The sequence below is a fragment of the Ostrea edulis genome, chromosome 8, assembly GCF_947568905.1.
Source record: "Ostrea edulis chromosome 8, xbOstEdul1.1, whole genome shotgun sequence".
NCBI classification, from domain to species: Eukaryota; Metazoa; Mollusca; class Bivalvia; order Ostreida; family Ostreidae; genus Ostrea; species Ostrea edulis.
In genome coordinates this window covers 73,478,901-73,495,994 of record NC_079171.1, presented here as the reverse complement: position 1 = coordinate 73,495,994, position 17,094 = coordinate 73,478,901, and the positions used below count along the sequence as shown (strand labels likewise).

Here is a 17,094-nt window from a genome sequence, read left to right as displayed (position 1 = left end):
ATGAAGCAGAAGTGGACGACTATGTGGTGATCTTTCTTCCGAGCTCGCAGGGATATATCAAATCGACATATGAATGAAAGCTATTATTGTTAATAGACAAAACATCATCGATATATCTAAATGTCGAATTGAAGGCCACAGCGAGATATATTTTTTTTTCTTCTCGCGTAGAAGTTTTTGAATAAATTCTGCTTCGTATGAATATAGAAACAGGTCACCTAACAAAGGAACACAATTCGTGCCCATGGGAATTCCAACATATTGTTGGAAGACCTGATAACCAAAGACCACGAAGATATTGTCAATGAGGAGCTCTAGCATATTTTTTATTTCAACTTCAGAGTACTTGTGCGTGGAATCAGAGTGTTGTTTAATAAAGTAAGTTTTTCAATGACTAATCACTAGATATGAATATTTCCGTTTTCCATTTTTGTTGAAGAAGCAACTGTCTATGATGTCAAAAAGTCTAGTCTTTAATTTATCGTGAGGAATGGTCGTGTGTAATGTTGAAAAGTCATATATTTTAATGTTATTGATTTGGGAGAAATTCTGCGATTTCAAGTTTACCAAAAGTTCTTATGTTTTTAGAATCCACATTTGAATAGCACCACTTCTGGTATATGTATTCGCCCAATAAGTTTGAAGTTTCTCCTTCACAGCTGTTAATATTTTTGTGAGGAGCAAAGATAGGGGCTTGGTAGAGCACTTACTGGATCCAGCAATGTATCTTTGTTTTTAAGGGTTTTTATGTAGTTTAGGAATCCAGTATAGGTACGGTAACTCATATTCATTCGACCCATTGACTGGGATATTGAATGTGTCTAAAACTGAAGCATGGTTTTGAAGATTTTCATCTTTTGAAAGGGCAGTTGGGGTATAAGTATGATTACTAAAAGTGGAATTAATGCCAAGTTCGTTTAAAATACAGTTGTAATAATGAGCCTTAGAGACAATGTTGTTACTAGCTTTGTCAGCTGGAACCAAAACATGTTCCTCATGTAACCATGATTATCTAGCTTCCTTTCAAACATTATTTAAAAACGGTTTCGTGATGCTTTTAAAACATGTGAAATAATACGTTTTTCTCTAAGTTACTTTTGTAAATAAATGGTTAAAAATTTTCTTTGAAACTAAAAAAGAAAACCAATTTCCTTGTTGTACGTAAAACTTTTTTAAATGATGTCAATTAAATTACAGTATTATTTTAATCAGAAGTGAGGATTATTTTTTAAAATAATAATTAAATGATTTAAAAAAAATTCCAAACGTTACAAACAAAATCCAAAAGCATATGAACGTGTCCACTCTCCCCCCCCCCCCTCCCAAAAAAAAAAAACATGTTCAACAATATTAATTGTTGCGTGCATTCATTACAAATAAATGCACCCCAGAGCTGCAATATCTGGACTTTCAATGTATTAATGGAATGACACAGCGGGATGTTATGGCTAAGTTAGAGCAGTCCATCCTAGTTATACAATTTCCAAGTGATTTGATATCTTATGTGGGTTAGTGTTGGAAAAACAACATTCTTGAAAGACAAAGAGCTGAGGCACATACGATCATCATATTTTAAGTATTGATTTGTATTTATACCGATATTTATTATTATTTCAATTTGACTTTTCATGATTAACAAAACATGTCCAAGTGATATTTCATATTAAAGAAATGTACAGTCCCGATTGGTGATAAAAATGACTGCACAAATATAGAAGTTTTAAATAAAATAAGGAAATTATGTCGTTCGCCTGAGATATTATGTCGTGCAAACGACATAATATGTCGTGTGAACGAGAAAATGTGTCGTGCGAACGAGAAAATATGTCGTTCTAACGAGAAAATAAGTCGTGCGAACGAGATAATTAACTCGTGCGAACGAGGTAATTTAAAAGTCGTGCAGACGATATATTATGTCGTGCGAACGAGGTACTAATGGGAACAAAATGGTGTTCAAAAATTGTTTTTCTATAAAAAAAAAAAACCTAGTTCCCAGATTTCATACATTTGGTTCCCTGTTTTACCTACTAGCCAACTAATCTTTTGGAAGATAATTGGCGGTGTCATATAAATGTGCAATAAAGTTTCAAAATTTTCGTTTTCACCCTGGGATCAATTGTGGTTTTCATTTTATGAAAAGCCAAATCATATTTTGGGAGATGAGTGGTGGTGCCCTTTAGATGAGCAATTAGTTTTCAAATTTTTTTTCCACCTTGAGGGGCAAATGCGGTGGGTGCAAAACGACGAACAGAAACATGGTGATCATTGCATTGCGTCATCTGCAACAAGAATGTATATTTGTGGTGATAGTATAGGGACTTCTTTAAAAACAGATATATTCCTTCCAAAACTCTTTTCAAACATAATTTATTATCTATTACGTTATGAATTTAATGTTTATTAGGTTATGAATTAATTATATGAAATACTAAAATAAAATATATATCTGTCAAACTGTCTGTTTATCTATCTGTACTACTAAGTCTGTTTAGCTGTTTCAGGAGACTTGCAAGAAACAGCTCCCAATAGTTTCATTGATTGGTATGCAAAAAAGTACGCTATGGTTCCATCCGTTTCCGCACAATTCTAGGACATATCAGATATTTGTATCTCGAAAATGCACGAGACCCTCAAACATAAACGTACTCCTTACACGATTTCAACACAGTACGATAATTAGGGTGAAGTAATTGTATTTTCTGTTTGTCATCTCCATAGGATCAGGAGAGGAAAAATGGTGGCCCGATACATATTCAAATATTCTTGATACGAGAGATGTTGAGACGCCGAATCGTGAGAAGATTACACCTTAGTTACTGATTTAATTTTTCATTCAATATTGGTCTTTTAAAAGTTACATTTTAGCTAGAATGGACTGAAACTGTCGAGTTTAAAACTTCCTTAAGACGCATAGAGAGTTCTCTTTTTATAATTCAAATTATTTAATTCCTTTTACGGAAACTTGACACATTCATGCTAAAGTTAAATAACAAAAAATCTCAAACATTAAAGTAAAATGGGAAAGATTAATGGAAATCGGATAATATTAAAAAATGCATCGTGTGACCGCACTTTTGAAGGGATTTGGAACTCCATGGCTAGTAGATATTTTGTGGGGGAGGGTAATGATTTAAAAAAAGTTTTTACCGAAATAATTTGCTTCACCAGTCTGTCAGAAGGTAAACACTTCATGTCAAGTGCATTATCCTTGCCTAATTATTAACAGTTAAGGCTACAGGACCGTGCCACAACGACCCACACCCCCCCCCCCTCCTTCAACGTCATTAAAACAAAATACATGTATTGATTATTCTACATATTTTCTTCCATTTACGTTTAGATTCATAATTCCTGGTTCAGATCCCAGGAAAAGGATATTTGGCGTATGTAGTGAACATGCAGTTCAACTTTTTAAATACCGTTTATAATTATGGACATGTACCACATAAGTAACCCGCATCATAACTTGGCATATATCCAGTGTATTAAAACGATCTATTCTGTTCATTTCTTATTATATAATTATGTAGTCACGTAGAACTAGAAGAGTCATGAGAAATGTTTGACCCCCTCCCCCCATTTTTTGACAATGTTCATTTTCCGTTAGTTTTACAGACAAAGTTAGCAATTTTCAAATGCAAGGGAAGGTAGTTAGGTATCCCCCTCCAAAAACATATCCACAGTATTTTATAGTAGCAGTGCTTGGAATTTCGAATTCTACGACAAGCGCTATTTTCCCGCACGATTTCAGCAATCAAGATTTGGTGACTTCTCAGATCTTTAATTAGTTCTAACCCCTTTAAGGAATTTGAGGATCAGACATAACGTGATGAATTATAAGCTTTGTGTATTTGCTTGTCAAGAATTTTAGGTTATAGTGAAGTCGACATTTCCTCCGGTTGCGCCCCGCGCTGAGAAAAAACGATGCTACGTGCATCATATGATACATTAAACATTTCGAAGCAATTTTTCTAAAAATCTAAATACAAGGTGCCTTATACGCACCCCAAATAGATCCGATACTTCAATAAAAATCTATAAAGAGTACATGTTTGATTAAATACTCCTCTTAAAATCAATCAATGAGCAAATATATGTATCACGCTTTCCACATTGCAATAGTAAATTTAAAGGTTTAAATGACATTTGATGCATTAATATTTTCTTTCAAAATCATATATTCAGGTCTTCTTTATGACAGTGTTAACGTGTTTAAAAGATATCAGTGTCTTTCCCTATTTGTTTAGAGTGCTAAAAATGTTAGCGACCGAATTGTTGCTTGCATTGCAATTATGTTTTAGTTTTTGCAATTATGTATATCATGTATCTGTTTGATTCAGCTAAATAAAAATCAGAAAGAAAACTGAAGAAACATAATATATGATCATGCAATTTTGTTCAATGACACAAAATGCGTTAAACCTAAACATGTACTGTGTGGTTCATTTTTCAAATTAACGTTTACCAACGTAGGAAAACGAACTAGAGTTAATATTCCAGTTGAAATTGACCCTAACTACGTTAAAATTTGATCCAGCTTTGTTCCTGGTTGAACCCTGACTTCTGACAACATTTCATGAAATTAAACAATGAAGTTACATTGTATTATAGTGTTAAGTGCCAAATCAATCATATCAGAGAAGCAAAGTGGACTAATTGAGATCTTCCTCTTGAAAAAATGAATCTGGTCCAATTTTGGTAAGGGAAAGAATGAGGACGTACACGGCGAGAAGGATTCCACGCTCTGTTGACAATAAATTATACATCGGTACATCTCAATTTCTCCAGAGTCCATAGGAAAGTGATATTCTGTTAGTGAAGCATCTCCTTTATTCTGTTGAACGTTTTACTGATTTAGTGTAAATTGGGTCAACAATAGCCATGACAATTGATTGATGAATTAATAAAATTTTCATTCTACATTAACTCTATATGAAAGACAAACTTTTCTAAGGAAAAAAAATTATGCTTGAGCAAACTCTTATTCAAGGTACTGTGACTGGGTGTAAATATACATTGTATATGGTTAAGACGTTTATTTTTTTCGCCAACTTGTGAGCTGCGGATGATTCGAAACTTGAGAGTTTTTTTTTATTTACATATCTTTTATATAACGATAATATTTATTATTTTGGTTGGCTTTTTTCTTCAGTTTGATGTAACATGGTTTTATCCTACTTCATCATAATAACTTCTAAACTTGTATACATATGCAGGTTATATCATAGGTTATATTATGTTTTTCCAAACTAAACTTGTTTTAACTGTAAGCGCATATCATGTCGGCAAATGTGCTTAATTCTTTAATTAAGCACACTTGTATCCCACAATCAGTACACATAACACCTGAACAAGACATATTCTTAAATACATAAGAATAGTATGCTTCCTTTTTTCAATGTTTCAGAAAAATATTCTTGTGAATGAAGTCAAAAAATGACCACAGTCAAAGTAATTTTTATAAAACTATCCACATGTTAAGGGGATATAAAGAAGAGGCTTGAAGCAAAGAACAAATTACATTCCCATGTAGATAGAATCTTGAGAATGGATTTGGCATATGGAAATATCCAACAATAGATATGTATAAGAAATCTATTCTGAGTATATTTTCTATATTATGTTGAAAATACTTAATCATTTACATGTCTTTGCAACTAATCCTCAAAAACTGATGGATGCTTGATTCATTCTGGATGATATCAGTGTGTATCTATATTACTTGGATTCCAAAACATTTCAGCATCATTGTAGGCTTTCTGTCCATTTCAAAACCTCTGTATTTTTACTGAAAGCCATTACTTCACACATGCACATGTTTTGCTTTAATTTTTCCTTTTAAAAAACTTGACAAGTTTCCTACTGTACCCCTATACATTTCAGGATGCTTGTATAGTAATATCACAAATTGTAGTTCTGATACATTTTGTAGGACACCCATCCTGTTAAAAAGTCTCTTTCATAGGACCACCTTTACTGTTCCAAGTTTGATTGAAATTGGCTCAGTGGTTCTCAATGAGGGTGTAACAATACGTTGATATTTTGTGATGCAGAGGGGTTCAATTTGATACATCAATGCACATGTACATTTACTAAAGTATCGATTTTTTTAATACTTTCTGGAAGCATATAATGTTCAGAAATTAAAGTATTTGCAAAAAAAGTATATGACAGGATTCATCAAACATTCAAAAGAAAAGTCAATTTTCTTTTTCTAGCAATTATAAAGAAAAAAGTCAAAATCTTTAATTTTGCTTTAATCTTACGTTTAAAAAAAATGAAATCTACATTTTTTTTCCTCAAAATAAAACAAAATAAATTATAAAGAAACCAACAAACGTTAAAACCCAATATATCATGATATCTATTTATGTCTCATACTAGTTCCTTTTCAAGAGGATAGCTCACCTAAGCTTGTTTTTGCTTTAAAAATCAACACTGTAAAAGTGTATGAGAATGAAATATGTCATTTATTTTAGACAACAAATGACGAAGATAAAGGTTTATACAAAGAAGGGGGGAAATCAGCGATCCACGAACAGTCATAATCTTGCACAATATATCAACCCATCATTTCTGATTTCCTCCATATAGATAATTTCACAAATAAATATGGTACTGACCAGTTCAACCAGGGGAAAATCAGGACAGATGTGTTGAAATCCTATGTAATTACATTGTATGTATCTACTGATTTTCCCCATACATGATTATCACAAATAACAAACAATGACTAGTTAAAATACAGACCTTGGAAACTTGTTCCAAAGTGTACAACAAGCAAAAAGATGGCGAACAAAAAGGGCTACAATAAGATGACGAATAATTAAGCTACATTTTTATATATATAGGTGGGATTTAAGATGGGGAGGTGGTGGGTTACTGGATTTCTCAAATTTCAACACGCTTTCTACAAGTCCAAACAATCAAAACTTTCTAACAGAAGTAGACACGTGATCTATACACAAGTTTTCATTGGTTCAGATACAAACTGTGCTAATGTTGAATAGGGGTTCCCGACGGGGTTTAATGTTCAGAGGTACAATACGGGTTACCCGGTACTAACTAATATAAATAATATAAGGAAAAAGTTTCGCCATAAATGTTATTATATACATACTATATATTTTATGTCTCATACTATTTCCTTTTCAAGAGGACAGCTCACCGAAGCTTGTTTTTGCTTTAAAAATCAACACTGTAAAACTGTATGAGAATGAAATATGTCATTTATTTTAGACAACAAATGACGAAGATAAAGGTTAATACAAAGAAGGGGGGACATCAGCGATCCACAAACACTGTCATAATCTTGCACAATATATAAACCCATCATTTCTGATTTCCTCCATATAGATAATTTCACAGATAAATATGGTACTGACCAGTTCAACCAGGGGAAAATCAGTAGATACATACAATGTAATTACATAGGATTTCAACACATCTGTCCTGATTTTCCCCATACATGATTATCACAAATAACAAACAATGACTAGTTAAAATACAGACCTTGGAAACTTGTTCCAAAGTGTACAACAAGCAAACAGATGGCGAACAAAAAGGGCCAAAGATATGATTAACAAATCATATTCAGAGCCATCCAAGGTGAGCTGTCTTGTAAATTGTGTAACAAATTCAAACATTTATATACATAAGTTGTGAAAAACTTAACTACAATTCAACCATAACGGAGGTAATTAATGGATATTTCGGTTGGACCATGTTGGTGAGTCAGCACGCAAATATGCCTAAAACAGGTACTTTAAAGTGGGAAGGGAAATGGATTGGGTTTTTCCACAGCAGTTAAAAACTGACCTGCATGGTAGCCCCCGTTGTTACAGCAGTTAAACATTGACCTGCATGGTGACCCCATTGTTGCAGCAGTTAAACACTGACCTGCATGGTAACCCTCGTTGTTGCAGCGGTTAAACACTGACGTGCATAATGACCTCATAATTGCGACACTTAAACACTGACGTGCATGGTAAACCCCATTTTTTGGGTAGTAGGACACTGGCATTTTTGGTAAAAGTTATATATGGTGAAAAATGGGCCTGTATAGAAAGAAACCGGGTACAGCCAATGAGTGAAATGAGCCAACAACTTGATGCAGCAGTTAAACACGGACCTGCATAAAATATTTGAACTTCACCAACGAATGGGCTGATTCAGGAGAGGTGAAGTGATCAAAGAGAAAGTGTAGGTATGCTAATATAGCGTTTCAAGGCATTAGAGTTCCAGCGACCTAATTGTTGGATATAATTCTCCGAGTACCCTTTTTGTGTTGCATATGTTGCTGCCCCAATGCGAAAACTGTGACCTTTGTATAGTGCAGGATTGAGACTCACATACTTAATGATGTTTGAAAGTTCTTTGGAAACATAATTGTACGTAATCGGAGAATCATCTCTATATTGAAAAAGTGGACCAGATGTATGACCTGAATGCGACAGATAACGGTGTAATGATTTGACGGGGCAATGGTCCAGTGTGGGGGAGCCCTCTACACAAATTGTGACAGGCTTATTCATTTTTGGGGTTTTGAAATAGCGCAATACTAATTGCACTCTGGAGGGAATGGAGCCATTGTATTGAAACTCTACATCTTGAAGGTGAATGACTTTATCTGATGTAATGCCTTGTTTTACTGTGACCTCACCAATCTAAGGAAAGCATGAAAACAAATAGAGAAAAGGGCTTCTAACATGATACGATAATCCAAAACAGAAATGGTGTGGGGTATAGCCTTGATAATCTGAAGCAAGATATCTCTGGCAATTGGCAGACGTGAATCCACTGTGGGAGACAACCTGTGATAACCCCTTAGTATATTTTTCACAATAAACAGCTGTGTAGGGTCCGGTAATGCAAGTATCTTGTGTACATAGCCTATGGCAGAAAAATGGGAATAAACTGTACTTGCACTAAAATGGGATGCATGCAAGTGGAGTATAAAGTTGGATATGTCAACCACACGCAAGGGTAAAGCTCTCTGACCTTGAAATGTTTGCAAGAGTTGCCATGATCGCCGGTACGCTAATTGAGTTGATAATGCCAAGGATGCTGATAAAAGTGTCCGTGCCCCATGTGCTAAATGTGTAGAAGAGAGTGTGGGATGAGTATCTGACATTCCTCCAGATCCGGTGCTAGCTGCCGAGCTGCCTGGAATTGAAAACGAGATAGCTTGTCTGCAATTACATTCAATTTTCCCCTAATATGTTTGGCTTTGAAGTGAATATTGTTGTAAAGGCCAGCAAGCACAAGCCTCTTGATAAGTATCATGATAGTTTTGTCTTTGCTAGATTGTTTGTTAATGATTTGTACTATTGACATGTTGTCGGTTAGAAAAAGAATCCTTCTATTTTGCAGTTGTCCTCCCCATATTTCTAAAGCCAAGACAATGGGAAAGAGTTCCTTAATTGCAATCTGGAAATGATCAAGTTCTTTCGACCAAGACTGCGCAAACCAGTGTGATCCCAACACTGCCGCAAATCCAATTGACCCTGACGCATCCGTGTACAGACTTATGTAATCAGAGGAGTCCCATTGTTAAGGGAGGGAAACTGATTTTCCATTGAAGTGCGAGATGAACTGGAACCACATACTTAGGTCAGCACGTGCCTCTTTGGTGAGATAAACAAAATGGAAGGGTTTTGAGATATTACAAGTTAAATCGATAAGGCGTCGCAAGAAAGCCCTACCTGTGCCAGGTACAAGCAAAATTTAACAAGCCTATAAGGGATTGTAATTCACATAGGTGTACATTCTTCCGATGACATAAATCACTGAGCTTGCTGCTAATTTTTTATAATTTTCTCCTGGGCAACCTACATTCCATGACGAGAGAATCAACTTCGATGCCATATATAATTAACTGTGTTGTAGGGGCAACAGTTTTGGCCATATTGATAGGTATATTAACCTGGTTACACAAAAAAGGAACCGTGATAAGTCCTCCCGACATTTTTCGACACTGGATGAAATGAAAAAGAAATCATCAAGGATATGGGATATCCCCGATGCATGATATTTGTTGAGTATGATCCAAACCAGAGCCTGACTAAACTCCTCAAATATTTTGCATGAGCTACTGGCTCCCATGGGGAGGCAGCGGTCATAATAATATTTACTTTTCCAGGTAAACCCAAGAAAATGATAGTCTGATGGATGTATGGGCACTATGCGGAAAGCATCCCTAATGTCAGATTTTGCCATAAAAGCCCCCCGCCCAAAATATTGTATTAGTGAAATAACTTTGTCTATTGTATCATATTGAACTTTGGAATTTTCACGAGGAATGTATGTATTAACTGACTGACCTTCGGGGAATGATAAGTCATGAATTACTCTATATTTACCTACTTCTGATTTGGGAACAATGCCTAATGGTGATGTAACAAAATTTGTTAAAGGCGGATCATCAAAGGGGCCTGCTATTCGTTGTGCTTGTATTTCTTTCAATATGTACTCATTAATGGCCTCCACATGGTCCCTAGTTGACTTATGATTCTGTGGTGAAGATCCCAAGCGCGGTTGAGTTAAGTCTTTCCCCATAAATTGTTTAATACCAGTGCTGTACATAAATATACTTTACCGCACTGGCATATTGCACGACGTCACAATGAAAAATACGTCACGACGAATGTCATGACGTACATATCTACAGTCCTTTTGTGGTTGGAAATGTCAAAATATTGTTTCGTTATTTACCACCTCTGTCAAATGGTAAACTGCAATCGCGTAAAAGTTTCTGTCAAATGGGTTATATTAATTCTCTTTGATATTGAAAAAGTTTCAATTTCTTCTTTATATAGCATACATGCTAAAGTAATATCCATATTATATTGTGATCTTGATATCGCCCCTAATCTACACGTATAGTTACTTTCACAATGGACTAATTTGCATAAACAGGGTTTCCGTACATAAAAATTTCATTATTGGCACGACACCCCGAGGTTTTTAAGTGAAAGATGTTTGATTTATGTGACATGTGAACTTCAGTGCCAGAGGAAAGTTAGGGGACCAAGTTCTGGCTTCAACAGAAAATATGTTTTTCAGGCTAGATTCAACTTCGTATGTCTAAAAATCGCTGCATCTTGCATATTCAATACAAAAATTAGACATGTTACAAGTCACAATAAACTTGCTCTCAGCACTTTTCAAATTAAAAAATTAATATGCTTTGAAGTTATATTAACTTCAACTTGCATTGATATCTGGATATCGTGCCAATTTAACGATTTATACATACACGATATGTTTTTATCTTGATGATTGATCACGTGATACAGAGTTGATGTAGAGACTGTCGGTCTGGTGAAAAATGTATAAGAGGTCAATATGCACTTAATGATATATACATATTGTTTTTGTATAAAAGGGTTGTGTTTACAGAATTTGTCACAAATTGATCTGTTTATTGACGCTTTTTTCCTGACATATTTATATGGCCCTACTTAACACAACTGCGAGGGTGCGCCTACACAACCTAACCTAAACCTTCTACAAAATCCCTCAACTAAGTATTGTGATTTATTTGAATCATAACCTAGTAGCTCCTTACGTAGTATTGCTGGTTTTACTGGGATTGGAAGAGGTACGGGATGGTTGGTGTGGCTGGGGCTTGGGTTTAGCAAAACACTTTGTTCTGGGATGTTTATTGCCACATTCTGACACACATGGACATATTTACATGGGAAGACTGAACATTTATCACCCTGGTTGTAGGCGAAACACACCTTTTGGGGACGAAAATTAGACTTCTTATCATATGGGAGATGGGACTTATCTGATAATTTTGGTCCCATGGCAGCAACCCGCAACCTCAGTTCCGGTAATGGCTGCTGCCATGGAAGTAAGGAGGATTCTCTTAACTTGCGAAAAGTTTCATCATATCCCCGTCATGCCTCGTCAACATGCAATCTGTTAATCTCCCTGATGTATGCACAGTACTTTAGGATATTGCATGCCTCCGCTGGATATCTCTGAAGGTATATGGACATAAATGTTATAAAAGCATCAATCCACTGGTTGATGGAGAGCGGATACTTTTGTTTTTGGCCCTGCTCTACATCAATTTTCCCTGCCTGTATGGTGATTGAAAGGGGATCATCTGTATAATTGGGCAGTAGTGTTCTGAGGTCAATAAATTCATTGGCCCAGATTTTGCACTTGGTTTTCATAGGGACTGTAGCCCCTAAGGGTATGTTATCACTGATTGTAATGGGTGTGAGATTGCGTGCTGACTCACCCTGAAATACTGCGTCAAGGATGGTGGTGACATTGTCACTCGAAATGGCTTGGTTGGAAGTGGTGGGTATGTCCTAGCAAGTCCCATCCATTTGGTGCCGTGAATTGGGAGACGTCTGTTCTGGGGGAACGTTTGCATTTTGGGCCCGTGCTTGCTCCTGGACGATGTGTCTCGCCAGTTTTTCATAGTCTATGGTGGGTGTCAACTCTGCAGGCTCTTGTTCCACAGACGGGTTGTGTGGTGCTACACTGTGACGACTGGACTTCTTTGGAGCGGGCCGGGGTGAAGCTGGTCGCTTCCTTGAAGTGGCTTTGCCCTTTGGCATGTTTGCTAAAACATAATTAACAACAGTAAATCTGGGCATCAAGGAAAAAGGGGCATGTCAACTTCCAACAAACTTGATGAGTGAGAAAGTTGGCAAACTAATACTACTGTAAACACCAAACAGTATACCACATGACATCCAGCATAGATATAAACAGTTCGCCTGTATAATAAAATGGACTTGTACATCGCAACAAGGGCTATGATAACTGAATTTGACAGAAATTCAATAACCCAAAGAACATCTCTAGGCACAATAATATATAGATAATATAATATAACTTGATAGAAAGAAACTAAATGTCAAATCTGGAGGCTGTTTTTAGTTATCAAAGAATATAAATATAGTACCATAAGTAGGTGTCAGGGAAATATGTAGTAATAGTAGCGTCATACCGTTAACCTTTCCCTAATTTTAAATCATACTCATGTTGATTGATAACAATGGAATATCATACTAAAATGCCTCTCAGTGTAATAGACATTGCATTTTATATATCTCTATAGCACAGGCCTTGCACTCTGCCCTGCTGCTACTTTAAAATATAGACAGATATATAGTTTATATGTATATAACTCTGCAACCACACTCTAAATGTTTCCGTGCAATAATGACACATTATACTGAATGCTTCCTGGTAATTATGTAAACATTATACTGAATGTGTCTGGGTAAGTATGTAAACATTATACTGAATGTTTCCTTGCAATAATGAACCATTATACTGAATGCTTCCTGGTAATTATGCAAACATTATACTGAATGCTTCTTGGTAATTATGTAAACATTATACTGAATGTTTCCTTGCAATAATGAAACATTATACTGAATGCTTCTTGGTAATTATGTAAACATTATACTGAATGTTTCCTTGCAATAATGAAACATTATATTGAATGCTTCCTGATAATTATGTAAACCTTATACTGAATGCTTCTTGGTAATTCTGAAAACATTATACTGAATGTTTTCTTGCAATAATGAAACATTATAGTGAATGCTTCTTGGTAATATGTAAACATTATACTGAATGTTGCTAATAATAATGAAACAGTATACCGACTGCTTCTTTGTAATTATTTAAATAAACATTATACCCAATGTTTCTTTGAAGATATTGAAGAATGCTTTTTTAAAGTGTTTCAAACACCAATAACAATCATGGCCTACATAGGCAAGGCCTAAAATAACTCAAGTTTGCATTTAATTTTTGATGTGTTTATACTGACCTGAGATCTTTGGCGTTAATAATTATAACGTTGCTTATACTCCACAGAAACTTCCTCATGGGCTGATCATTGGCTTGAGTACATAGCAGGTGTACTCCATCTGGGCAGATGTATGACAGTGACTCCCAGAATCCACGGTGTGGCCAAAACACAATCCCTTGTACGTCCGATAACTTTTCTTTCAGCAAGTGGTTCACTGACTGTACCATCTCGTTAAACCGTGGACAGGACGCATATGGCAGCCGACGCAACAACTGGCAAACGATAACTTTTTTTACGCCAACTCCGTCGCGCAGATAACAAGTCTCCGAAAAAATGTCCTGTGAGATTTTCCCTGGTTCGCTACGGGGCGATATGTCATTTTCACCGATCTGCATGAAACATATATCGGGGGTTGTGTCAAAGTGCAGAATTTTTGCATTGAAACGAATATGTCTAAGACATAAACCTCCCTTTCCCCGTAATGAAACTTGGAATTTGTCGTTGTCCAAACGTAAGTTCATTATGTTGTGACGTTGCAAATAAACATCCAAACGGCGCACATATGAATGTCCTATCACTATCGCCTTGCACGTTTAATCCGCCATCGTCATTGACGCGACGCGTCTGCTGAACGAGTGCACAAAGTTACTGTACCAATGATTCAACCCACGAGGATGTTAACATGTACTAGTTAACAAAACAAAACTGCAAGTCACTTATACTTAGTGCAAATCTTCAATGCACAAACTATAAAAATTACTGGATTTTTCAAATTTCAACACGCTTTCTACAAGTCCAAACAATCAAAACTTTCTGACAGAAGTAGACACGTGATCTATACACAAGTTTTCATTGGTTCAGATACAAACTGTGCTAATGTTGAATAGGGTTTCCCGACGGGGTTTAATGTTCAGAGGTACAATACGGGTTACCCGGTACTAACTAATATAAATAATATAAGGAAAAAGTTTCGCCATAAATGTTATTATATACATAATAGATAGTGTTTGTCGAAATATATCGACAATATCTTTTCCCTCACAATTTACAGATCTAATTCTTTAATTAATTAAAAAGATAAAATCTGGAAAAAAAATTGACAACTAAGACAAATATTAAACGTTATTAATATTAATCTAAGCCTTTGTTGAGCCTCAACCTCAGTCAAGGTAAAAAAAAAATTATGTTAGTACACCAAAATATCTGAAACCAACATGATTTATGTATTTTCCTCATTTTGACAAATTTCAATCTCTGTTTTAATATAATCATTTATTTGAATATTCATAAAACTTGTATTATGGATTGTATTTTGGTGAATTTTCATAAAACTTCATTCTACCACTTTTGAGAGATCTTTAAGTTTGATATATTAATGTATCTGTAATTCATATATATTCTTAAATATATATGATTTATTTTTTAGTAACACATACAAATAGGTAACCTTCATAATAGCATCCCAATAATTTGTAATATATCTTGATCTGTATATCAACATTTTTTTACACAATGCACATTCTAATAACAAATATCTCATTTCCCCGTCTTCTTGCAGGGGTTTGATGAAACTATGTGGGCCAAATTGTGAGGGTAGATTTTATTCATAATGTATAAAAAAGAAGTTCTGAGTCCAAGAGAAACTATTGGTGTGCATGGAAAGTTATGTATATATATAGCTAAGCAGATAACCCTAACAATCTTTCGGTAGGTGATGCAAGCATGAAATTTGGTATGAAACATCCTTAGACACTATTTTATCAAAAAATACGTTAGCCACCAAATATCTAGAAATCGCGGCCATATTTTTTCAAGATGGCGGCCATACCGTATTCGTGAATTGGAAATACTGAAGGTGCAACTGAAAATCGCACATTTGACGTAAAAATGCGTACAACTGGACACCAAAACTACAAACAGGCAGTACTAAATATCCTATATACAATTACACCTTACTCTCCTTGCAGAGACTGTAGGTAAAGCAAACAGTCTGCCTCTCGAAAAGAACGAATCAGCAAAAATATAGCCAACTCCATACAAAGGATCAAATTCCAAAACTGAAACTGTGGACTTTCCGCTTCACGTTTCTTCACCCAGTCTTCTTTGGAAAGACTGTTCTCATTTCCCTCTGGTATAATTTTCATAGGCCTCATTTATTATAAGTTTATATAAACAGCATGATGTTACCTGGTGTATTTGGCGTGTTCGAGTAACACTGGAAGCAGATAAAAATGATTCAGCTGTACCAGGCGTTGTTACCCCAGACTCTACAAGAGCACCAGTCCAACCACTATCCTGCAAGAGTGAATGGCTTGATTTAAAAGCTGACATCTCAATATGCAACCCTCCAAACAGCATGATAAACCTGTCTTCACCATAACGTTCTGGCCTGTGTCATTGAATTTATTTGGCTGTTGCATAGATAGGCTGATCAGCAGCAATCACTGGGACCTGACCAGGATTCAAAATAGCAACAATATCACTAATTTTATCCATTACATGTCTGATTGTTGCAACTGAGTGTGCTTGGTCCCGGAGTAATGGTAACAAAGATGTTATACTAACTTCAAAAGGTGGGCTTCTACCTTAAGATGCAAAATGTGATAACCATGTTACATTGATTTCATGCTCGTTTACGGATTCAATGAGACTGACCTTTTGTAACCATTCATATTCTGGCTGAAGCTGTAAACTTGGAACTGAAACAGGACTATCAACTCTCGAAAGCTTAAGGTGTTTATCAGAGAAAAAAACTGATTGTATGTTGGTAAATGAGTCCGGTAGTTCTGGAACCATTTTATATTTCGAATTTACTGGTAATGTCTCCCGCACCTCACCTTTGTTATCCGATGTTAGATGCTGAAAGATGGATATACTAGTTCCATGAAATGATGTTGTTGCAGACGTTGAAGATGGATTGTGGTCAATATTATCCATAGCAGCAGTAGTGAACATATTCTTTCTAAGATTTGATGGACAAACAACACCTTCCGTATAGAATTGGGAGACCGCTGCATCCCTTAGTTGAGCAGATATTTCAAGCACCCTATCATAAGAGACGCTAAGATCGCGATCATGAAACATTTCATCTAATATCTTTTTCCTGGTTTTTGAATAAGTTGACATACCGATAAATACAAGAAATGGCGTCTCACGGTCTTTAGAATGCCTGAAAGGTTTTGACTCTTCTTTGTATTTTGCGTAACAGTTGTACTGAAGCAGCTGTGCCATTGCTAAGTCCGTTTTCGAAGCACCAAATGTTAGCTGATATTTTATATCAGCACCATGCTCAATCATGCAAA

General features: G+C 35.6%; 1 protein-coding gene across 2 annotated transcripts; it reads right to left on the bottom strand.

Annotated features, from left to right (window-relative positions):
- Positions 1-414: 414 nt before the first annotated feature.
- On the bottom strand, positions 415-14,607 carry LOC130049303 (uncharacterized). 2 transcript variants are annotated; one of them, XR_008797807.1, is made up of 3 exons: positions 13,811-14,607; positions 12,257-12,586; positions 415-9,165 (listed from the first exon to the last, which is right to left on the bottom strand). XR_008797807.1 is itself a non-coding variant. In XM_056146710.1 (2 exons), the coding sequence occupies exons 1-2, from the start codon at positions 14,311-14,313 to the stop codon at positions 12,439-12,441; spliced, it is 651 nt and encodes a 216-aa protein (XP_056002685.1). In that variant the 5' UTR covers positions 14,314-14,581; the 3' UTR covers positions 12,257-12,438. The 2 variants fall into 2 exon arrangements, 1 of the variants encoding a protein (XP_056002685.1); XM_056146710.1 differs by lacking the exon at positions 415-9,165 and having other exon boundaries at positions 13,811-14,581.
- Between the last annotated feature and the right edge of the window lie 2,487 nt (positions 14,608-17,094).